The sequence below is a fragment of the Apaloderma vittatum genome, unplaced genomic scaffold (assembly GCF_000703405.1).
Source record: "Apaloderma vittatum isolate BGI_N311 unplaced genomic scaffold, ASM70340v1 scaffold3945, whole genome shotgun sequence".
Lineage (NCBI taxonomy): Eukaryota > Metazoa > Chordata > Aves > Trogoniformes > Trogonidae > Apaloderma > Apaloderma vittatum.
This window is the reverse complement of record NW_009716328.1, coordinates 69,587-95,475: the sequence shown is the minus strand read 5'-3', so window position 1 is coordinate 95,475 and position 25,889 is coordinate 69,587. Positions and strand designations below refer to the sequence as shown.

The following is a 25,889-nucleotide window of genomic DNA, read 5'->3' as shown; positions in this document are numbered from 1 at the left end:
TGTTGCGGGGGGGGGGGGAAGGAGTGGTCTGTTTGTTTGTGTTGCCTCTTGGCCAACTGCTTTATTTCTGGCTCATCTGAATTGCAGTCTGGGCTCTGCAAAGCAGGACAAGGCGGAGAGTGTTTCTGGAAGGGTAGCAATTAGAAAAACTGGTAGGGAATTTGATTACAAAATGATAAGAGTAGAAAAAAAATTCCAAGCAGAAGTCTTTTCTGTACAAGCTTGTTTCCAACAACTTTTGCCATAATCTGTATTTTTTTGGCATTTTGCAGGACTTCCTGTTGTTTACCTGGAGGGCGTGTATTTTTGTGTTGAGGAATATTGTTTAATTTGAAACTGCATTTGGGCAGGAACAAAGAGAGGCTGAAGTGCTGGAAAATAAAGCCCTGTATTTATTGTTGCAACTGTATATCATATATAATAGCTGCATGTGGTAAAAAAATTGCTTCTCTCCAGCCCTTGCTTCAACACACAGCTGAAGAAAAATGCCTGAGAGTTGCTTTGCCTTTAAAAAAAAAAAAAAAATCCAGATAGACTGCTCATGGGTTGTAGTGGTCTGGGTAATATGAGTGCTTGCTCATTACAGGTACCATGCTATTTATTTAGATGAAAATATGACAGCCAGATTTTTTTAATTTTTATTTGTATTTGCATGGAGCACAGTGTGGCACCTCTGCTTTTCTAGGTTTCCGCCCTGTAGAATCAGCCAAGTTTTACTCGTAGATGTCTATTTGCCACAGATTTATGAAGAAAAATATTATTAAGGAATAAAAAAAAAAACCTTTTGTACTTTGAAATGGAAAGATGAACTTATCATGTCTATTTAGGAGCATTTTTTACCACTTCATTGTATCTTCTTTAAAAGCAGTACTTAACACTGGATGAAAAGAATACTATGGAAAAAGTAATGGGCTAGACATTTTGAGCAGCTGCACTGATAATGAGCATAATCAACTGTCTATCAGATTTTTCATTATAGACCTTGGTTTTGAGAAGTTAATGTAAAAATTTCTAAACAAAATGTACCATAAGTCTACATTTAGTCACAATTAATTATGAAAATAAATGTATGCAAATTAGTTCTCATTTGCCAGTGCTCTGAATGGCAGCCTGTCAGCATTTGATATCGCTGCAGTTGCCAAAATGATACCCCACGTAATTTGGGAATTGAGATTATTTTATAATGGCAATCTTTTTAGACAATTCCAAATACCAAACTTGCAACTGATAATATAACCTAGATGGTCCAAAACCCGCAACATACCTTTCTGCTGGGTTTGCAGCCTTCAGCTGCAAATGACATTTCAACTTCAAAATAGTCAAGAAAGTTAGAGGCAAGCAGTAGCATTTTGCTTGGATAAACTGAAGGAAGATGATGCGTTAGATTGATTTTGCTGATTTTTTTTTCCCTTGTAAATTGTAATCTCTTTCATGCATGATGTTAGATACTGATGGGGCTGTTAAGTGATTGCAAGCAGGCTCTATAGGTGGGCCATGAAATCATGATTGGGATAGCAGGTCTTTTGTATAATGTTTAGTCAAGATTATTTTTTTTCTAAACTTCCTCAGTATGTTTAGCAACAGCTTGTACTTAAAGTTTGCGTAACAGTGTTACTGTATGGCTGCATCTTGCACCTGAGGTACTGTGAAACAGTCTGCTCTCGACGGGGTCTTTGATAATACTGTAAGTCCCGTAACTTCATAGCTGGATGTGAGTTACGCTTGGAGATTCAGAGACTGCAAGTCTGTGTTATTTACAGGCACACTGCAAGCCCATCGTGCTGCAGAACCATCACAGAAGCAATCATGGAGATGCCTTAGTGTCTTCCACAGCACCTTGTATTTCCTTCTGTAAACCTTTCTGGCTGTTCCGTTATTTGAAGTATGGGAGAGTTGAATCAATACTGGAAAATAAACGTGGTGAATGGATGGTAAAGCAAGGTCTATTTTGCTTTTTCTCCAACCATCAGGTGACATTTCAGAGCTGCTATGTGAGGTTTACACTTTTTTTGCCACCAGTTTTGATTTATTACTTTTTCTGAGCAACATTTGTGACTATTGCTCTCCAACTTGCCCAGCAATGAGAAGAGGGAATCATAACATCCACATGTCACATCCTGGGCCTCAAATCCAGGAAAATCTATGTCCTATTCCCAGTCTTGGGTCATATGCTGCCCTGGGGTAGGTTCCATTTGGAAGGCAGCCCAACTCTCCACCCATGCCAGCCTGCTTCTCCACCACATCCTCTCTGGAGCTGGGGTGCTTGGAGCTGGTCAGGCTTCAGTCAGAGAGGGGGGCACAGGAGAGTAACAGCTCAAGCTCCTGTGTCTAGCCAGTTTGCCTTGATGTTGGCATGCCCAGAAATGAGGCAGCGAAGCTGGTGAAGGGTCTAAAGCATAAGTCTTACAAGAAGCAGCTGAGGGAACAGGATTGTTCAGCCTGGAGAAAAGGAAGCTGAGGGGAGACCTTATCAATCTCTACAACTGCCTGAAAGGAGGTTGTGGCGAGATGGGTGTTGGTCTCTTCTCCCAGGTAACAGGCGATAGGACAAGAGGCAATGGGCTCAAGGACTGCCAGGGGAGGTTTAGATTGAGCATTAGGGAAAACTTCACCAGAAGGGCTGTCAAGGACTGGAACAGGCTGCCCAGGCAAGTAGTGGAGTCACTACCCCTGGAAGTATTTAAAGGAGATGTAGATGGGGTCCTCAGGGACGTAGTTTAGTGATGGACCTGGCATTGGTAGGTTGATGTTTGAACTCTTAAAGTTCTTTTCCGACCTAAACCATTCTTTGATTCTACGATGTGCAGGCAACCTCTGATGCTGGAATTAAATTCGGATAGTGACATGAGGTGGTAATGCTTTGTTTCTCCCATGGTTTAATGTTTTAAATGCAATTCCTTTAAGCTGCTAGTGAGAACGGAGCCAATACCACGCTGCATCCTTGCCAGTGAGCAACATTAAATTCAGAAGTGCCTTTCAGACATAGGGTCACCAAGCTGCAGGGCTGTGGATGCGGTCACGTACCCGCTTCCCACCCTGCTGAAACATTGTGAGATATAAGCAGTCAGCTGAACAGTTGCTTCAGTTCAAGGGCGGAAAATAAATCTGGATAAGGCAAAACAAATAGTATAGGTCTGGCGCAAAGAGAGATAAAAGGAGAGAGGCTTAGATGTCGTCTGAATAAAGACTCTTTCCTACCCCTTAGATATTTTTAAGAGACCTGGTAAGGTTTTGCCAAATCTGTCAAGTCTTTTTTTATTCCAACACTACTTCTCCATTACCCACTTCCATGCATTTTCTTTGTTCTATTTTGCTCTTGCTACAGTTGGCTTTTGACAGAGGAAGCCAGGAAGTTTTGGCTTTCTTGGGTTGTGTATTAAATTACTAACGACAGGAGACGAGAGCTTTAGTTTCCTGTCTTGAAGTGATAGATGGCCATCGTGCTTGTTATCCTTCAGTACAGGCATGAAGACTCCTCAATGGTTTAAAAGCAAGTGGAAAACAGTCATTACAGGAAAAAAAAAACCAACTTATTTTTGAAAGCAGCAAAATGGAGTAATTTTAAGTTGTGGAACATTTAGGTATGATTTTAAATAGCTTTTCTCTGAGAACTTAATATTTCACACTTATGCTGTCAAAACTGCATTCTGGATGCTATGTTTTATTTTTCTTGTGGGTGATTCCCATATGTGTTCAGTGTCTTAAACAGCAAAAATGGTTTTCATGGTTCTGAGGTTATAAGAAAGCGCTCCATTGTTCTCCTTGAAAGAAACACTGGCCATGTGTCATGAAAAATACGGTAGAGATTCCTCTGTCACCACTTTCATTTTTGTTTTCAGTCATACAGTAGAACATGTCTTAGAAAAATGTATTCAATGGTCACATTTCGGGGATTTCAGAAGTCACAGAATTTAAATTTTAAATTGCCGAGGAAAGGATAATTCTTGTTTATGAAGGAGATGAAATTCAGAAGATGAAACATCTGCAATTTGAAGATAGATCTGCCTTCTTTCAGTCTTTCTCCCTCTCTTTCCACACACCACCTTATTATCTGATCTCCATAAGCAACCTGTGCATACTGTATTTAGTGGGCGAGAAGGCTTTCTGTTGCAAGCAACCATTGTATTACATTTTTTCTTTTTTGGAGTAAATTAAATCTTAAAATACAATAAAAGAAATTTCTTTCTGACAAGACATAGGATGATTGTTGTTGCGTAATGAATTGCAACTTTCCAGCATTCCTCCCCAGGCAGTTACAGGGTGGGTTTAAAAAAGGTGCCACTGTTAGCGTTGTCTCTACTGAAATCTGCCTGCAGAGCAGGGGCTGATTTCATGAATGATGTATGTCGGATGAAACATTTTTTGAAAGCTAGAGCTAAATGTGGTGCTTCTGATATTGCCATAACAGGTGCTGTTATTTTCTTCCAACAGTTACCCTGCTGTATGTGAATTCCTACAGCACAATAACTTGTTATCTATACTCCGAGCCCACGAAGCCCAGGATGCCGGGTAAGTATGTGTGGAAAGGGGACACTAATAATGAATAATGATTTAACCATTGTCAAACAGAGCAAGGAAAGAAAGAAAACCGAGTGAGAATGAACTGAAAATCTTTAAGTTGCAACAGCTCTCACTTTTTATTAATGCTGTGAAAACATACACTGGCATTAGAATGTCCTTTACATGGTTACTGCTGAGTTACAGGACTTGATGAATCCTCATAGATCCCACTTGCTTGACCTGAGTGATTTCAAGAGGCTTAAAATGACCAAAAGTTATTTGGATGTCAAACTTGGGGTGGAAAACAAATTCATCTCAGAACAAGAAGTTTTACAAATGTACCTGAGACTTCTGACACACTCATTGCCATGATGCCTGGGAAGGCGAAAATGGTCATCTTTGGAGTCTTTAACACCTTCCCAAAGCTTCTGGGCCTACTAGTTTGAAGCTTTATCAAGAAAATAAACTTGCAGAACTCAATAGCCAAAAATTATTTTATGCAGGAGTATCATTAATAAATTTAATTTAATTTAATTTAATTTAATTTTGTGTGCAAAACCAATCCAGGTCAAGCTCTGGGTGATGTTGATGGTTCTCTCATGAAACTATTGCTGGTGTAAAGGTAGAATTTTTTATGCTGCTTAAAAAAAATTATCAAGAATTATCTATTCATTGAAATGTACCATGCTTATGAGATTTTAATGAAGGACTGGTCTCTGAATAAATAGCTTTGCATATCTTGCATAAATTATTAATGTGTTTATTTGGAGGTAGTAACTTTACCCAACCTGAATAGTAATAAAAGATAAAGTAGCAAGATTGTAGGAACGAGGTCGATATTCCCTATGCATATAAAAAACTATTCTGAATGTTGGAATTATCACATACTTAAAAATGTCAATGCAATTAAAAGCAAGCTATTACTTTGCCAGAAATAACTGGCATGAAATACCCAAGGGTAATGAAATTTCATTTTTATTGTATTACTTTCCAATAAAGGGTGAAAAATAAAATTATGCAGAAGGGATTGCACTGAAACTATACAATGGTTTCAATGCAGCTATTGTGGATGTTTGCCAAACTCTTCTGTTTCTTGTAGCTGAAGAGTAAAGAGCAGTATTTGGTGTTACTTGTGTCTGTAGTAAGACAAAAGTGTGCTGTTTGGTTGGTTTACTTCTAATTACTTGAGGTTTAATGCTTGGTTGATTATATGTTGGTCCAATAAGCATTTTGTCTTTCATAAGGCAGCAAGGTTAGGTAATGGAAACATGCAAGAGTTAATAAACTGGCTAAAAGACTGGATGAGATTAGACACCGCTCTGAAGATACTGGACCCCGTGTTTCCCCTCCCCTGCTCACCCTTTCTGTCTCCCCTGGACTTGCCATCGCTCATGTGCCCCAGGGAGGCGTGGAGCACCTGCACTTCTCTTCTGAAGGCAGAACCATCCATCCCCAAGGGACATGCAGGTGCTTGCCTGCACCCGCATCCCACAGAGGGAGAGTCTGGGAACATCTTGGGGTGCACAAACATAGAGACCACGTGGCTCCAGAGACGGGCACTGAGTGGTTTCATGACAAACCCACCTCTGGCTCGCTGAATTTCAAAGACACAGCTTTTGAGCGTGGTGTGCGTCCCTGGTCATCCCAAATGAGTGTAATGAATAAGTCTGCAGGAAAATTTTTTTTTTTCCCCGTGGCTTTAAAAAGCACATGTGCATGGTTTTCTATCTTGGCATTTGTCAACAGCCAGCGCAGTCATGTACTGAGGTTTTTTGCACTATATTTAGTCAGTGACAAATACTCATGCAACACTGGGCAATAATTAGTATCTTCTCTTTCCTTTTAGATATCGTATGTACAGGAAAAGCCAAACAACAGGCTTCCCTTCACTAATCACAATTTTTTCAGCACCAAACTATCTAGATGTATACAATAACAAAGGTAAGAGTTTAATTACTGTTTGTATACCTTAGACTGTACTTCTCTTTACTCAAATATATTACATTGATTTTCTCTTTCACTCCTTTATTTATCAGTTCATGCCCATTTTCTTCTGTTTATTAGTTCATGCCCATTCCATTTATTACATAATACAAATCTAATTAAATTTATTACAGGCAGATGTATGCCTCTGAACATAACTAGATTCTACTATGCCTTAGGATATTTCTGTATTTTGACTGCAAGTTATTAAGTAAATGTTACACAGGAAGCAGAACTGAAAACAGCTCTGTTAACTAGGAGAAGTACATTAAGAAATGCTGTGAGTGAGCTGTTCAGAGCCCAGCATTTCTTGTAATTAGTTATTTGTCCCTTTGCTCCTTTCCAATAAAATTAATGGAGTTTGTGTATGCAAACCCTCTAGCCAGCTAACAAATGTTGACAGATCGTCAGTGGATAAAGCATAGGATAGATACTGTCTGAGTTCCTTAATGTTTCTGTTTTTTTAATTACTTGAAAAATGTTACATAGGAAGTGATACATCATTAGCAAAAAAACCCCGTGTTTCTGCACAATCACCAGTCACTCCTTAAAGACTCCACTGAATATAAGTGTTTGCAGCTTCTCTGAGTTTATTAGTTTGTAGCATTCCCTGAAAATCTCCTCTAATGAACTGGAAAAAAAATGTTTCTAAAAATAAAACATTTTCATAAACCTGTCCTCCTATATCTTGAAATGAGCAGTAATGTTTACTTCTATTCCCAGTAAAGCTAGAGTTATTTGTGTTCCTCTGTGAGCAAAACATTTTTTTTCGTCAGTGATATTCTTGAAAATAGCTCCATTGCAAAGAGATCAATCCTTCTTGAGAAGAGACATTTTTTAATTTGGATGCTTGCCTGCAAAGGAAATAAGTAATTTTAATTTATTTTTTTAAAAACTTGCAAAAGAGAGCTCCTTCAGGCATCTATATTATAAAACTTATAATATAAAAGCTGTTATGCCATGAATTTTATGCAAGGGAAGGAAACGCTTCACTATTAGATAATGGGATTTGTACACTTTGCTGTTCTCAATACGTGTGTTAACATGTGGAAAAACTAATAAAAAAGCATTCTGCAAAAAAAAATGTGGAAGCAGAGCTGTCAGTAGCTAATTTTGTAAAAATAACTGATAGAGAGATTCTGCTAGCAACCCAAAAAGTGCAGGATGAAGCAAAGAATGTGTTAATTTTCTGGGCAGCATTGTTGCTGTTGGTGGAGAAGTGTGTCTGCTCCCTGGGTCCGGTGCTTTGGGCAGAAGGCAGACCAGACCGACGATGGGTCTGTACGAGGAAGATGACAGAGAAGGTTCACCTTCCATTTCTTAATGCGTGGGGGCAGTTCTGTGCACACAAAAGGCAACGGGTGAACAATGTGAGATTTTTGTCGTGCAGGCAAATGTTAAACATGAAGCCAGAATCTCTAATATTAAAAATCTTGAATTTGAAGCCACAGAGTTTGGGTGGTGAAATGCCTCTCTGTTATCTATTTTGGAAGAGGGGGTCATCTCCCTTGTTCCAGGATGTTCCGCTGTGGCAGGCAGGTCTTAAAAACTGGGGGGAAGCCTTTTCTGGTGAAAAGTTGTAGGCCAGCTGCTGACAGGCAATGGTTATCTGATGTTCGGGTGCGCTGCTGAGTGAACTCAGGCAAATGAAACATGGTGCAAGATCGGCCCCGGTGTGCCACTCTTTCATGTCTGACTTATAAGTTTAGAGACTGACCTTTAGCAGCTTTGTAATGGATTTCTGTTGGGTTTAACTGCCTCCTTTTCTCTCATTAGAAGTTAAGACGCATTATTTCATGTGACTGATTGCACTGTCTCTTGGCATTTAAAGTACATCATGCATAGTTTTTCATGCTGCGTTGCTCATGCATCTTCATCTGCATAGCGTTTGGGTGTGTGCTTCTCTCTCTGAGAAACAAAAACAGCATTATCCTCGATCAATCCAAAACATGACTGCGTGTTGGCTTCCTTGATTTGCAGCAGATGAATTAACTAAGAACACAGAGCTTAGAACTGATTTCAGGAGGCAAAGGAAGACCTTTGTGTTCAGAGGTGTTACAGGACAATTTCTCTCGCTGACTCATCATGAACTGGTGCAGAACCTGATTAATTTTTACTAATCGTTTGAGGGTTTTGGTTACTGTCAGCCTTTGGAAAAGGAGTTACTTTCCTAGTAGTAAGTTCATTTTTTATTTTTTTTTATTGTGTGTTCTTAGTATGTGTGTTCTGGTTGTCACTTGGGTATAAAGTCACCTTAACTAAATTCCTGAAAGGATCCATCTCCCACTGACATGCATTTTTAAATACAGTGTTATTTAAGATAAATAAATTTTTTTTTTAAAGCTGCAAGGGGCTAGGAATGCTCATTTGCTACCTCAGGTTGATAGTTCTCATACCCATTAAAGCAGATGTACTTCCTTGTACTTCTTCAAAGCACTTCAGAAGGAAGTGGCCTTGGTTGCCAGCTTTATCCAAGGACTTATTCAGTCCCTGCTGTAGAGCAGCCACCGGGATCAAATGTGTCCTCAAAGAGCAGTAGGGAGGCACATTCCCAGAGCAAAAGGAGGTTTGGTGGGAGTAGCTGAAGATAAGCTACTCAAACAAGACGATGTTCAGCATATCTGCTGCTAACAAAGCTGCTGTGGACCCCTCGCGTGGGCTGTCTCACAGTATCGACCCACCATGGGAATTTCCTTTGGCCTTGCTCTGTCAGATTCTGGCACCGAAAGGAGTTTTCTGTATCCTTTTGGTTACTGGCCGCTGCCTCCTGAAGGCTGCGTATGTAATTTGTCCGTCATGTGGCTGCTGTTGCAACCCCAGCCCACCCACATGCACAACTTTGGGTGCCAAGATTAGGTTTTTCAGTTAGGAGGCTCTGGTCAGGGTTTCCCCATGTAGTTAATGAAAGCAGAGAGATAGGATTTCAGGGGGTGATTCACAAATTCAGAAGCTGCCTAGGTATGGGGAGCATAGTGTCCTTCCTCTTTCCAAGACTATCCCTCTTCCTTATTGTTACTAATGTTTTCCATATTCATTATAATGGAGAACGTTGGCAAAAGGGAGGAATTTATATGTTTTTTTTCTGGCAACTTCTGAGCTGCTGTTCAATGTCTTCATAACCTTCTCAAACATTTCTGCTCTCACTTATATTATTAAAAGGCATAAAGAAAAAGATACTTTATTATTAAAATTTGTTGCAAGAAATGCCACCGCCTTGATTTTCTAAGACTTCTGGAGAGGATCAAAACTCCTCATGCAAGAAGATAAATGTTAATTGGATTGTGATAGTTATGCAGAATCACAGAACGTTAGGGGCAGGAAGGGACCTTTGAAGATCATCTAGTCCAGCCCCCCTGCTAGGGCAGGATCACCTACAGTAGGTCACACAGGAACGCGTCCAGGCAGGTTTTGAATGTCTCCAGAGAAGGAGACTCCACAACCTTCCTGGGCAGCCTGGGCCAGTGCTCTGTCACCCTCACAGGGAAAAAGTTTTTCCTAATGTTTCTGTGGAACCTCCTATGTTCCAGCTTGTATCCATCGCCCCTTGTCCTGTCATTGGACATCACTGAGAAGAGCCTGGCTCCGTCCTCCTGACACTCCCCATTGACAGATTTATAAACATGAATGAGGTCACCCCTCAGCCTCCTCCTCTCCAAGCTAAAGAGACCCGGCTCCTTCAGCCTTTCGTCATAAGGGAGATGTTCCACTCCCTTCATCATCTTTGTGGCTTTTTGGACAGTTCTTTGTCCTTCTTGAGCTGAGAGGCCCAGAACTGAACACAATATTCCAGATGTGGCCTCACCAGGGCAGAGTAGAGGGGCAGGAGGACCTCTCTCGACCTACTACCTACTCCCCTTCTAATAAACCCCAAGATGCCATTGGCCTCCCTGGCCAAAAGGGCACATTGCTGGCTCATGGTCACCCTGCTGTCCACCAGAACCCCCAGGTCCCTTTCTCCTACACTGCTCTCCAGCAGGTCAGTCCCCAGCCTATACTGGTACATGGAGTTGTTCTTGCCCAGATGCAAAACTCTACACTTGCCCTTGTTGTATTTCATAAAATTTCTCCCCGCTCAACTCTCCAGCCAGTCTAGATCTCACTGAATGGCAGCACAGCCTTCTGGTGTGTCAGCCACTCCTCCCAGTTTTGTGTCATCAGCAAACTTGCTTTAGGGCCTTGGAGGAAGGACATGCTGATCGAGAAGCACTGAGAAAGTAGTGTAAGTACAGGTTTACCCATAGATTCAGTGCTACCCATCACCAGGACAAGTTATCTGTAGCAAAAATAAGAGGGTACCAAAAATTACTGCATTGTATGATCTACTGGCCTTGCATCACGTCTAAACTTTCATTCCTGCACTTGTTGTTTCTTAATGCCTTAATTAGGACTCTCTGTAATGTTAGTCATGCCCCAAGAGCAACAACAACAAAACAAAGCAAAAATCAAGTGAAAGATTTTACAGAAGTTCTAGTGAGGCAGCAGGCAATTTATTTGTAAATCACTGGCGATACTTTATGTTTTAATGTCTTGCTGTCGCTTCTGTAAGTGCATGCTTTTTGGCTGACTGAACAATTTTAACTAGCTATCTAAAGACAAACTGTTATCTTTTGAACACTTTTAAAAGATGAGGTTTTGTAGAGAATCCAAAGCTATCTAGAAAACCAACCCATGGTGTCTCTTCCAACATACTGCAATATACACACGTAGTGTTGCTGAGAGGAAAAGCAGATAATAAAGGCAAGAAATCAAGAAAGTATGCAGGGTAGTGCGGGATAGTAGAAGAATCAAAACCAGCTGTGCATTGGTATGCTTGTTAACGTGTATAAATATCAGCATGTGGCGTATCATAGATACATGTTAAGAAATGTACCTGATCCAAATGGATCTAACAGGAAAATTATTTTTGTATTGGAGAAAAGTAGAGTAACATACCTGGAAGACAGGGATGATCTTTGAGAAGTAATAGCACTTCGGGAGAAAGAAAAGCAGCATAACACTCTGTTTGCCCTATCAGTTTTCTTTAATGCTTTATCTCTGCTGTTGTGATGAGGCCTTGTCATGGAAACAAAAGCTTTTACCAAGTAGCTGTCAGGATATCTAGGCCATCTCGTTGACGACGCAGAGAAGTTTGCCAGAAGTGATTTTTGCCGTCTATTGATAAAATCTTGACCGCGATTGTGCTATTTCTTTGAAAACCCCGATTGGCACATGTGAAATAAAAGCCTTCAGAATTCTGTAAGGGAAGATTTTCCCAACTGCAATTAGCCCTGCTGCTGGATTATTTACATCATTACCTTTTATAGTAAATCATTTTTTTCCCTTGATAATGTTTAAACTCCTTGAGCATTTTACTAACCCTTATCCCTGACCTGTCTCAGGCAGCAAGCACTGTGGTTACTTAGCAACTCTGCTGGAAGAGAAGGCACTGTTCCCGGTTGCACAGTTAATGCTGAAGTTAATTTGACATTAAATCAGAAATTAAAATTCTGTCTTAGGTATGAAGAACTTGAGAGACCTTTCACTGCATTTATTTTCTAAATACAGGATGAGTTTTCTGAAAAAAAATTACAAGAAAATTGGTTAAGTACTTTACTAAAATTGTGCTGCGGTTGTTCATCTAAAAACATGGGAGTTCATTCTGGGCTACTATTTCCACTGCTTGTTACTTTTTTTCCTTTGATGGAAATGTTATCAGTTAATTTATACTGAAAAATGATTCAGCTAATCTTGAAGCAGGTTATATAATGTCTTTGGTTAATTTTGAACTATTGGCTGCACAATTTGCTTAAGGCTTTAATCCATCTCCCAGCATACAGACTTTTAAAACATCATTTGAGATTCCAGAGGAGTTCGAGACATCCACTTGGATCTGACAGGTATGACACAGGAGACAGAGGTGATCCAGGCTCATCTTTAACCAAAGGAGACCAAGAGATACCCCAGGGGGTCTCAGATAGCACTAGGTGCTTATATTTGACCTGAGAAAGGCAGAACTCTCTCTATTTCTAGCTGAAGGAAGGAGGTTTCTTACCTGCACATTTTTCACCACCCATATTTCCAGCCTTAGGTACGTGTGTTAAGTGCTTATAAGCTAAAGAGCACAAATGTCTTTTGCCTGCTGCGTTGGTGTTTCATTTCTCTCTAATGTGATTTCAGCATCTGATATCTCAGTTTACTAGCATTGGAAAGAAGCATAATGTCATTTGGGATATCTGCACATCTTCACTTTACAAAACATTAGCTTCTAAAACTCATTTACAACAGCAAGTACCAAAATTGGGCTAAAATGTGTGTGGCTGTTAAGAATAATAAAATAGGAATCTTGCTCTGGTTGGTGATTATATGTGGTAAAAATGTGGCTGGTGGCTTGGTCCACTAGGATCTGTCTTGAGTATATGTTTGGAAAGAAAAGTATAGAGGTTGCAGCCTGGGATAATAAGCAAATGTTGGAGAGAGTCATGTTTTCTACAGTTACAGGTTTCATAACCAAAGGAACCCATCTCACTTTCTTCTGTCTCCTCCATCAGTGACCCCGTGGCTTGTAGTCATGCAGCCTTCAAAAGATCCCTGCTCTTTGAGGGCAGCTGGGGTCTGCTGTAGCTACTAGGGCATCAAGTTAATGTGGACCATGAAATGAAGCAGAGGTGAAACCTCCAAACCTTTTCTGAGCCAACAGAGAAGAAAAAAAGAGCTATGACTGACAGAAAGCAAGGGGCTAGAATAGCGCAGAGAAACTCCTGCTGTAATTTGAGAAGCATTTTCTTCTTGATCCAGGTGAAATTTTCTTCTTCTGACTAACAGGCAATAGTGTTGAACTGCACAATCATAACAAAAGCCAGTTTGTTCAAGGTTAAATGTCATCTTCATTAGTTACCTAATAAAAATATTTTGTATACAATTGTGCTGGTTAAATGAAAGATTTTAAATGAAAAAAATCAGAAAAGTATTTGTGATACTGATAAATACCCTACTTTCTGCTGTAGCTACTAGAGTAGGGTTATTTTAGAACACTTCTGTTTCTGTTATTACCCTGTTCTATTGTATAGTGTTATTTTTCTTCAAGTAGCTTTTGAAGTAGTTTGTGGTGGAGCTGTACAGGTCATTTACAGAGGAGAATAATTTTAAAAATATTGTTATTGGAACCTGCTTTTGTAAGATATTCAGGTATAAAAATTAATAAGGTGGCATGAAGATTTTTTTTTTACAGTAATCTCAAAGTAAATTATCTTCCTTTAGAAAAACCCAACAAGTCCAACTAAAGCCATTCATATTTAATTTTATGTTTTCCAACTATTCTGCTTATGATTAGGTTTTTTTAAGGCCAGCTTTAAAGTTCCTTGTGAAAATTATTTATTTAACTCTCACAGAGTTTAGAAATAGACTTAATGGATAAATTGAAGAAATAGTGGGAAGAACTACCTCAGCTCATTAAGATGATGAATTTGAAGTTTTAGTCCTTCTAAATGAACCTTCACAACCATTAACTGGTCCTTTTTATGTGGTTTTGACTCATTTTTGCTGTAGAGCCACAAACTATTTATTTTTATTATGCAATTGTGTCACTGTAATAGAAGGAGAATGAATTTCGATTTGCCATGTGTAATTTCAGCCAAGAAGTGATGGAAATATTAAGAGCATTGACACTAGTTTTCTCATTTTTGCTAATAGCAGTATTAAGCCGTTTTTATTTTACTGAGCAGCAGAATGGCTGCCAGCTGTCACACTAGGATGGGAGAGAGTCAAATGTGGTTTATTTAAATGGAGGGTGTCTGCCTGGCAAAAGTTTACGTAAATGTTAGTGAGCTGTTTTCTCTGTCTGTCAGTGAGTAGGCTTCAGAAATTCCCATGTCACTTTGGACACTGTCATTGGCCACAGAATGGAAGCAGCCTGTTAAATTTTTGTGGGAAGGGACAGTCTAGTGCATCAAAACCAGTTTCTTGTCTGATTGACACATACTTTAGTCAATTGAAGGAGACGAATAATCAGAAGAAATCGTTCGCCCCCTTCCACCAGCACTGCAATACACCACATTTCTGGCGGCACTGTGCCATGTCGCACTTGTGCAGCTTCATTGCTGCCTTGTTAAGTGATAACCAGGCCCTGGAACTGTGTTCCTCCCTGGGAAGCCGCAGGTGGGAAGGCTGGAGTGAAGAGGAAAGCAAAGTATGAAACACCTCCTTCTCTGTGTGTCTTTGGTGTGGTACATTTCTGATATGCTTTTGATTCATGCTGTGTCATCATTTGTGAAGGCATTGTTGTGTGTGTTCCTTCATGGATTCCTTTTTTCTTTGACTCAAGCTGAGGAGGACCATTCTGAAGGTCACAGATTTCATCAGGATGGCTTAATTCCTAGCTTAAACAGGCAAATTGGGGGTGGTTTATATAAAGTTACATGCATGTCTTCCAGTATGTAAAATATACTGTCTCTAGCATAAAAATTATTTGATGACAGCTCATCTACAGCTACAGAACTAGAACTGCTACAGTATCAGGTGATGACCAGCAGAACGTAGTGAAGTCAACGCTGTCTACGTGAGAGTAAGCATCTGAGCAGTGATTGCCTTCAGAGCTGTATGTAAATTCTAGCATTGAGATGACCAGCAAATGTCATGTAAAGTTCACTGAGCTGTCTTTTATTACTGGAAAAATAAGGGTGGGCTTTTACTTTTTAAAAATATAAAGTGCCAGCCCCTTTTACAGTGGATGGAAGCTTCAGCTTGCGTTGGCTGGTTTAGTCTCATGTTGATTAAAGATCCTGCCTGCAGTCTCCTGTTACTGTACTATTTAATATCTTTTATGTCTGTGTGTTCAGGATAGTTATAAGTCCTTTTGGTTTTAGGTGGTCATCTCAAAATTACCTTTACTCCATGAGCAAAGAACTACTTGCTCCTCTGTTTCATAAATGGTTCTGTTCACATCCAAGAGCACATGTATTCTCTGCCCATGCAATTTAGAAATTACTGAATTTCAGGAAACAGATTCTGTAAATTAAAATATACCCTAATTAGGTCAGAGATACTGTTACCAGGTTAACTGCATTATTAAGATTTTGCATGACATTGGGCTTTGCAAGGAGTCAAAGAGGGAAAAAGAAAAGTAGAGAAAAGGGGAAAGAAAAGAAGAAGGAAGGGATGAGATTTAATTTTTCTCTTTCCCAAGCTCAGGCAGTTGGCCCATAAAGTGAACAAAAAGAAATCCAGCACTGGATTATTTGTATTGAAAGACTATGTCATTGAAAGCTCTCTGTCAATACATCCTTTTAAAGCCAGCAAATAGACCTGTGATACAAACAGCTACTGAATCCACTCCCATTCTGTGTTCTTCCAGGAGTTCTTAGTTAATGGCCTGAGGTTTAGTAATCTACAGCACCCTAATAACCACTTATTGCTACTAAAAAAAAAATAAAATGTATACAAGTCTAGAATTGGTGTGGAATGTAGTGTTAGCATAGCGTTGGGCAAACTTTGTGCTTTGGAAAATGTGTTTTCAGAAGAGCAGTTGTCTAGGCTTATTGTAGAGTTCATTTTATTTCATCTGCTGCATTTTCAACATGATTACTTTGCTCCTCTCTAACCAAATTGATACTTTTCCTTCCTCTTCTGCTTGCAACACTCTGCCATCTCAGTTATATCCAAGCCACATTCAGCCTTTCCCTCTTTCATCTGACTTTTGACTGCACTGGGCCTGGGTACAGCTATGGTCTCTTCTAGAAATAAGTAGTTGTTTCTTACTGATATGCTTTGTAATACTTTGATTTACTTTGTGCTACTAATATTGTGAAAACAGGTTAATCAGGTTCTGTTTTGGATAAGAGACCTGAAGTCCGTTAACACTGAACTTGGTGTAGTGCTTTAAAAAGTGGCTATGGTATAAAAAGCTGTATTTCTTCCTGTTAGCAAATGTAGTCTTAGTGCGTGTATTTTTTCATACTACAGGGAGCAGAGTCTCATGTGCCTAGGGTTTGAATAACATGAGAAGAAGGTATCGTGTGTTGTACAGTACTATGAATGAAATATATTGGAAATATCTGTTGGAAGAGCAGCATTCAAGCTCTGAGAGATAAAAGCTTTTCTATGTTGTCTCTAAAACATGGTTCTGAAGGGATCAGAAAACTGTGTGAAATGGGTGGTTGTGGATACTCAGCCTCATTCCCCGCTGGTGGCATAGCCTAGAGCCTACAATCATGACTACTCAGAGTTCTTAATTCACTTACCAACCCATATTAGTGCCAGGAAAAGCTGATGACGCCTCTTTCAGACTGAAAACGGCTTGCAATTGCCTTGAGACTGTATCCTGTTATAACTGGTGGTCAAGTGCTGTGATGGGTCAAGTGGCTGAAAGCCGGTGAGCAGCTCTGCAGACTGTGTGCGCAGGTACCCAGTCACACGTCCGTGAATGACATCTCCCTTCTTTCTTCTCTTTCTCCCTTCTAGCCGCAGTATTGAAATATGAGAACAACGTTATGAATATCAGACAGTTCAACTGCTCCCCTCATCCGTACTGGCTTCCAAATTTCATGGATGTGTTTACCTGGTCCTTGCCATTTGTGGGTGAGAAAGGTATGTAAATCAGTTCTCTTCATAGAAACTACAAAATGGTTTTGTAGTCACTGTGCATGTGGCCTCATTTATTTGAAATGGCAAGAATAATTTGAAGACAGATGACTTGCTTTCAAGGACAAGTTGGAAGAAACAGACCTCAGAGGGGCAAGCAATTACCAATGGTTCATCACACTTCTCATATGATTTTTGTAATTCTTTCCAGGCTGTGATGCCATTAAATTTCTGATTTAGAAATAGGTTTTATGACATTACAGGCCAGAGGTGCATTCACTGAATAAAGTTCTTATTAGTTGTTCTTTTATAAGCTCTTGGGCGTTTGCTAGCATAGTGCTTACTGCTCAAGGGATATCACATCAGACGTCACTACATCATGGTTACGTCCTTACCTAGATGACCTCTCTGATAAGATGACGATGGGTTACTTTCTCACCAGCAAGCATGGAGCTGGTGGTACTAAAACCCAGTCTGGTTAACTGTTCCTAGAGAGAGTAGAGAGGTGGCAGGAAGAAGGAAAACCTGCTCCTCAGCTTCTTCTCTGCCCAGGGCGTACAGCACCTCCTTGCTGGTGAGAAGACACTAAAGAATATGAATGATGTTTTATTGAAACATTATGGTCTTGATGTTGCCTGAAGACAACTTCATGCTGTGAATGGCAAGCACACAAAAGGCACGAAAACACTTTGGTCTAACATATTAAATGAATACCTAATGCAAACTGCTTAAACCCCAAGTCATTTTATTCAGGCCCTGAGATGAAGCTTGCTTTGATCCATCCATTATAGTCTATTGCTGCAACAGCAATTACTGCCAGAAAACTGTAATAAACTCTTAAAAGCTGCTTGGAATAACAGTTCTCTCTTAATAGGCAACTAGAAATTCAGCCAGCTGTGGCTCCTACCTGCAATCATAACCGGCTTTGTTTTCAGCTGCTCTTTTATAGGAGGAAAGCTGCTGGTGTAGACGCCTGAGGTCTCTGTGAACAAAGCAGATAGACAATGAAATAGGGGTTAACAAAGAATAGACAGCTGTTTCCACTAATGGAGACATTACATAACCCACACTGATGCGGGTTGCCGACTCCTGTGAAGCAGGCGAATCGCTTTCATTTTCTTTGACCGTAAACTCAGCCAGGCTGGTTTGGGGTAGGCCTGTTCTCCATTCACATTGTTGTCTTGTAAGATGTTCTGCAAGGTCATGTTTTCAGAGACTTCCACCAGCGGCCTCCTCAGGTGGAGATGCGGAATGTACGGTCGAACTTTTTAAGGCTTCTGAGACTGTGGACACTCCTCTTTTTAGTTTGTTTTTCTCCTTCATGTCTTCCCAGTGGTCACTTTTACCAATTGCTTAGAAGTTTTAGACTCCCAAGAAGTGTTCTCCCTTTCTCTGCAAAACAAACTCATGAATGCAAGAGTTGATGTTCTACACAGCTTTTTATGTATTTCCTTTTTTTTTTATAGATTTTTTTTTCCCCTCAAAGGCAAACCAAGGTAGGAAGCTGTTAGTTTCACTGGTTGTTCTTAATGTGGAAAGTCTTTCCACTAATTCTGTCACACAAAAATATTAAATCCTTCACTAATGTAGGAAGAATATAGCTTTGTCCCACCCTTCTAATGTTCAAAGTCATCATAGCTGTGACAGAAGAGGATTTTAATAACCACTTGATTAAAAAATTTAAAGTTTCAACCTGTGTAGCTAGCACAAGACTAGACATGCCTGGTAACCCTTTTAATGATGCTTACTACATGTAGATGTAGTGTAGTTTTTCTTAATCTGCTAATGATATCACATTTTACCACGTAACTTTGGCTTTTTTGATATCTAAATTACATTTGCTTGGTTGTGATTTTTGCTAGTTTTTTTTTTTGACTGTTCTTACTCTGTGTGCTCCCTGGTTAGTATCTCACTATTCTTTCCAGACAGATCTGGGACCATGTTAGGGGTAGCCTGGGACTGACCCTTCCATGTCCAAGTTGCAAAGTGAGCAAGCTGAATATATTCTGAATTCACTGATAATGATGTATCTACTGAATATGGACTAGTTCCAGCTGGAGGGGACCTACAACAATCATCTAGTCTGTTTGTCCTGGGTTCCAAGGGACACTGACCCTTTGTGGGCATCTTACAAGAGTTAATATTTTATTGAACTGAAAGGACAGTGTGTGAAACTTGGATAAATAAATAAATATTCTGTCCTCCCTCTTGCTGTATTTCTTTCAATTGGAAAATCATTCCATTTGCTGAACAGGAAAATCAAATCCTACTGCAGTGTAGCAGCAAGAGGAGAGTGATCAGTTCTGTTGTCCCAAGTTGAGTGAAAGGCAAAAATGCATTGAGGGAGAGAAAACAAAAGTTACCTGATTCATTGAGAATTGAAAAAATAGAGAATGTAAAGACGTTAATTTTTATGCTCTGTGTGTTGTGGTGATCATTGTATTTGGAACAGTTTTTATGGAAACCTGTACTTTTTATTAACCACAAGACACTTCAGGTTTATATTACTGCACGTGCAAAACAAGATTATATTATTTAAAAGGCACTGAATTTTCATTAACACTACTATAGCCAGAGTTTGCTCTCTGACTGACCAGGGAAGCTTGATACTGACATTTTGCATTTATTTTCTATTTTAGTGACAGAGATGCTGGTAAATGTGCTGAACATCTGCTCGGATGATGAACTGGGGACAGAGGAAGATGGGTTTGATGGTAAGAGTCTCCTGCACTTCATTGAGATTGTTTGCCTTGAAACTACTTTAAAAGGTTTTTTCCTAACCCTGGGATAATTTGCTGAGCTGTGTTTAAGTTCTGTGCTGCTGAAAGCAACTGTTGTGCTAGATTCCAGTGGATTTCCTTAGTGCATGCTTTGGAAAGAATTAATGGTTCTTCCGCCATGTTCTAATCCTTTCTTTAGTCTCACTCTTTTGGTTTAAAAAACAAAAACAAAACAAAAAAAACCCTGACTTCATTGCATGAGATTTGGGTTGTATTGTCACAAAGATGTCAGATGTTGATTTCATGCATAAGATCCCAGGGATTCCCACAGAAAGTTTAATTATATCAATGAAATTATCTTCCTACAATGCAATAAGCTTCCATCAGAGCTCCTTCCAGAACATCAGTACGCAACTTTGGAAGACTTCTACTTGAAATATTTTATTAGTTGCTTCTTTTAATGCAATTGTGTATCTGAAAGGCTTTAAGAATCAATAGAATTGCTGAAAATAAACTTGCAAACACAGATACGGAATGCTCTGACCTGACATTTCTAATAAGAAGAGAGGTATGGTCACTTTTATTGTCATTTGGGTTGGAGTTTGTATGATGATAAGTTGTCCTGTACCTGTTGGTTTGACTGTAAATAATACTGTATATTTAGTGATTTGGGGATTCTTAGAACTCAGTTAATTTTATCAGATGTTGTTTTCTGTTATACACTGCAAAAGTAAATTGTAGGTCTCCAGAATGTCCTTTCTCAGTTGAGGAAAACTGAAAAGAAAACCATGCATCCCTAACGCTCTTACTATGAATGCGTTCAGTGTTTTAAAAAAAAATAATCTAGGAGAAGAACAGAAATATTAAAGAATTAAAAAAGAACCTGGAGAAATCTAACACTACCAAATATTCTCAAGATGTTTGTAGGTACAGTGAATGAACAGGGAGAAGGAAGAACTTTGAAGTAAGACAAATACTTAATGAAGTTGTAATTAATAATTAAACTTCTCTCTCAAAGTCTTTAATCTTTGGAAGCAGAAGCTAGATCACAATTTTGGCAAATGTTTCCTTTGTGATGGAGAAGAAGGTATGGATGATAGCACTTTGACTTTACTCTGAAAAGCCAGATGGATGTCCCTGTTTTGAATCCACCATGGAGTGTGGACGTGAACAATTATCTTGCAGGACTTGGGACAAAGACTGAATTTACTGAAACCAGTAATCAGTGGAGAGAAGAAAACACCTGTTTGAATATTGTGCCCATTTTTTTTCTCATGAAATTCAAATAAGTAGCTACTGTGTAATTAAAGCAGCGTGTGAAACAGTACGGAGTCATACAATGAGTAAAAACTGTGTCAAATTGAATACAGTAGCAACAAAACCATGTGCTTAAAATCTTTGGCTTAAGAAAGCGTTTAGACGCGGGCTGAAATCCCACTGAATACACTGCCAGAGCAAAGGCTCTATGGAAAGGATTTTTAAATTGATTCAGCATTGGCCTAATACTTTCTTTTCTAGTTGTGGTATAAATCTCCACTGAGCGTGGATGGGCCAATGCCTCTAGTCTTTTTCTAAAATTTTGGTGTGTCAGCATTCTTATCCTTCAGTCACAGTTCAGGAGCGTGTTTTCAAAAGCAGAGTCCGAAGTCACGGGGTGTTAGGGATCTTTGGGGACAGCTGCAGGAGGGCTCTGCATCTACTGCAGTTTTTCTGGGAGGAGGGTGAACCACCCCCACCCCGTTCTCCCAGGAGTGTTACCATGACTGTCCTCGAGACGTGGAGTCTGCAGCATTGCAGGTGTCTACGTAATGAGACAGGCTGAAATCCTCTGGGCTTGCATGTGTGTGTGCTGCATAACGATACCTAACAGCATTAAGTTTCCAGATGAGGAATAATTAAACCATTGCTGGTACTGTAATGCTAATACTGTTGTTTAAATCTGCTTTCTTTTCTTTTCTTTTCTTTTTTTCCTGTATGAATGATTTCTCTGTGTAAAACATTATGTTAAGGAAGATATTAGAAATGTCGTCTTCTTTAGCCGGCATATATTCGTGCCTGCTTTCCCAGTTAATCCCCTTAGAGCTGTAAAATGGGATCTGTCGCGCTGGTGCTGCAGCTTGCTGCAAGGGCACGCTCATACCTCCAGCCCACTGGAACCAGTGGGCTCGCAGGGATTATATATACGGAAAAAAACGGAAAGATTCCAGTCATAAAAGTAGATTTGAGGGTTGATTTAAATAGAGGCTGATATCTTAATGATTTCCTGGTGGGTTCCAATGTATTACATCTACAAGAAAGAAAAATCCTCTTTCTCTCAGAGATAGTTAAGTTCCCTCTCTTATTTTTTTTTTCCCTAAAACCTTGCCTTTTGGGGGAGAAACCACAAGATGTATTTAATTTGTGTTCTTGATGAAACAGACTGGAATTATTAGCAGCTTAAAACTGTTTCTGTAACAGCTGTATATTGGCAGTCTTGCAATGGTCCAACATTTTCACTGTTCTTCCTCAGAAATTTCTGTCCAGCTTCCTTGGAGGACTGCAGCAGGACAGTCCTGTTCACCTACCGACATTTTTCTTTAGCAGTGTTTCCCACGGAAGGAAATGCCTGATATTCAGAACAGCAGATGCGTTTTGTTTGGTGGAGTGGATTCTTTAAATGATCAACACTTATTTTTATGTCATCGGTAGTTTTCAGGGCCAGCTGCTGATTTCCTTTTTCTCCTTGCAGTTTGAACATGCCCTGACCTGGGTTCCCACATCCATCACTATGGTTTGCACTGATCATTCATTTCATGCATTTGTTATCTTCTCTTACACATTCCTTGTCCTCTGTCTTCTCCTCTCACTTCCCTCTTCAAAGCAAAGCCCCATCAGTATTGCCTGACCTCACTGCATGGTGTTGTTGTGAGCCCCTATTATTATTATTATTATTATTATTATTATGGTTCTAAGTCATGCATGTTGCATCTAGCTATGAGCAAGATGCTCAAGGGCAGCATGTATTCCATTTTTTAAAAAATTTTTTTTAGGAAACATATTATGGGGATTGATCAATTTATTGTAGACAGCTTCCATGTATGTTTAGTGGGAGAGATAGCAATCGTAGTGCCCTTTATCCCTTGTGTCCCTTCTCGACTGTATTGGCCTTCCAGTTTCACTTGCTTTAAAAATGAGGGGATATGATAGGTTAAGATTTCTTATCTCTGATTGTTTCCTCATGCTGTACTTTCTCTTTCCTGTTTGGTGTGGTGTTTGCAATACAATCTGATCCAGAAAAAAAATATCTTGGGTGAACATTAGCTCGTGTGCTGTATGGTTTGTGCATCAGACATATCCCGTAGCAAAAGGAGCTGCACATACTTTTAACTAGCCAGCATGTAGTCAGTCCTGTTTCAATTAGCAACGTTTCTGCACTCATGCATTTGATTGAAAAAAAACCTAAACTGCTAATTAAAGGGGTGCAATAATGTAATAGGCAGCTTGACACAAATGCACTGCTTGTTTTGTAAGCATCACTATTGTGATTTGGCATGAAGACACTCTTAAATTACCTGCATTAATTTTGTATTACCTTCAGCATTGTAGCTCACAGCCTTCACTGGGAAAAGCTGCTGTCACAGTGCTAGCTGCAGCATTTATTCCTCGGTTGGAATACAGTTTCCCCAGGACTGTGCTGCAGTCTGAGCCTAAAGAGAATTACCAAGTCAAACGTCTCCTGCTGTTCCGAACCTGGTTCTGCTTTGAAGGGCAACGTACGAAATTTGCCACAGCTCTGCAGTGCAATAAACTGTGCCTGGGGCAAGCTCTGCACCAATACACACACACGCCGAGCAAAAGCAAAGACCTTGTCATTAGGTCTCAGTTAGTGAGCAATGCCTTGGTGAGGGTGTTTGAGATACTACCTGGGCAGATGAGAGACCCAGCTTTTCAATTAGTTAATTTTTAACTGGGAGAAAAATGGAGGGGTTTTCCCACTCATTTACATTTGTTCTGCCTCTAAGCCAAGCAAGATTGGGCTGCAATGTGTACCTGCCCTCTGTGAGTTTGTGGCAGAGGAGCATTTTAATTTGATCTTTTTAATTATTCATGCATTTATTGGGCCAGTTGTGGTTGTTTCCATGCTCAAAGCATTTTTATTGTGGGCCGTACTAGGGCACATTGGTGTGCTCTGCCTCTGGACCAACCTAGCAGAGTACACTAGATAACTGGTGTAATCAAAATCCATAGAATCATTAAGGTAGGAAAAGACCTCTAAGATCATGAAGTCCAACTGTCAACCGAACACTACTGTGACTACTAAGCCATCTCCTGAAGTGTCATGTCTACACATTTTTTGAGCTCTTCCAGAGGTGGTGACTCCATCACTTCCCTGGGCAGCCTGTTGCAATGCCTCACCACTCTTTCAGTGAAGAAATTTTTCCCAATATCCAATCTAAACCTCCTCTGGCAAACCTTGAGCCCATTTCCTCTTGCCCTATCACTTGTTACTTAGGGGGAAGAGACCGACCCCCACCTCACTATAGCCTCCTTGGACCGTGGTGGTGTTTGGATTTGATAACTGTAATCTCCTGGACCATTTGAACAAACGTAGGGATGCAGTAGATAGCACAGATTTTGGTAGAAGCAGTGGACATGTCTGTGACAGTAAGCTGTTCTTTCAGATATTGTACACAAATAAACTGGAAGAATTGGTTTGATTCCACTATGAAAAGAATCGGCATCAGGCAGTCACACTCCACAAAAACCTGGGGGAAGGGCTGTTTCTGAAAAGTGATTAAGCCTCATCAAAGCAGCTGCAATAATGTGGGAGAAAGTGTGTGTTCAAGGAGTGGTAACGCCAGGGCTAAGCTTTGCTGCTCATCTTCTGTCTGCATGTTGTTTTCCTACAAAACCTACTAACAAGGCTTTAAGCTGGAAAGTATTTTTTTTCATTTATTTTTTTCTCCATCATTCTCAATCTGTTTCTTTCCTTTTGGATGCTCCCTGCCTAATTTGTTTCTTTTCTGTTTTTCAGACTTTACTTAAACATTGCATTTCCATTGGTGTTGTCAAATGTTCTGTATTATTTTTTATTTTCATTCTACAAACATCACTGATCTTTTTCTTTCCCTCCCCTTTGGAATTCATAAGAAGATCCCATATATGCACAGAAGAAAGGTATTCAATAAGTTGGAAGGCTTAATTTCCATTGATTTTCCTAATGCTTAATTAGATAATATATAATACATTAGGATACCAGTGAGAAATTTGGGTTTGGCTGTGTTACTCAGTATTGTTTTCTATCCATTCAATCCTACATTTCAAACTATTTTTGTAGCTTATGATCTTTTTTTTTTTCATTGTTCTGCTTCTTAATCTGAAAGTCTAAATTGTATTTCACATAAGTCCTACATATCCGGCTTGCAAGATCTGTGTTTGGATGCTGCAAATCCAAAATCCAATAGAACTTGTTAAAAAGTTCCTTCATGCAAGTAATGTTTGTTTAGATACTGAAAGAATAGTGAAAAATTTAGAGGATATCAGGCAATGTTTGCAAAAGATAAACTTGACCCATAGACCGTTCTCAAGTTATGACCCGTTTACTTTCATATAAGTATATGCTTAAGTGTAGCTGAAGTAGTTCGTAAGGATTTGCAGTAATAGTGAATTTCAGTATATTAAACTGGAGTATTCACACTCGAAATGTGAGTGTATGTGAAATTTATTTGTTTATAGTTAGTGAATCCAAATACAGTACCAGGTTAATGGTATTCAGTCAAAACTAACAGGGCTATGAAATGTTGTATCAGGTGCATTATTTAGTAAATATTTGGGGTTTTTAAACATTATTATGAATAAAATTGTTGCTAATATGTAGTAAACATAGAATATCTTAAGTAATTTTCATAGATCTGCTACAAATTAGGAAATTCAGTGGAAAACAAAATCTTTTAGTGTATTTGTAGTAAGATTTTTTGTGTATCGGTGAGAAACAAAATAATTCTTTTGAGCCTATTGTGTTTTATGATTAAGTGTTTTTTCCATTTTTATTTTGTATTTAAGGACAGGGCATTGTATTTCACTTTGTTCGTGAGTTGTATTTCCAATTTTCAGTTCTCAGCTCTTCTGGAAATTAAAACAATGATTGAAAGA

The 25,889-nt window shown here is 39.4% G+C and overlaps 1 protein-coding gene across 1 annotated transcript in view; it reads left to right on the top strand.

Annotated features, from left to right (window-relative positions):
* Positions 1 to 25,889, top strand: part of PPP3CA (protein phosphatase 3, catalytic subunit, alpha isozyme) — a gene marked incomplete at its 5' end in the record, with an annotated part of 50,151 nt that overhangs the window by 9,453 nt on the left and 14,809 nt on the right. Inside the window, 4 exons of the mRNA XM_009869479.1 lie at positions 4,432 to 4,509; positions 6,347 to 6,441; positions 16,918 to 17,043; positions 19,677 to 19,751. Coding sequence (XP_009867781.1) covers positions 4,432 to 4,509; positions 6,347 to 6,441; positions 16,918 to 17,043; positions 19,677 to 19,751 — 374 coding nt within the window. The remainder of the gene's footprint in view (positions 1 to 4,431; positions 4,510 to 6,346; positions 6,442 to 16,917; positions 17,044 to 19,676; positions 19,752 to 25,889) is intronic.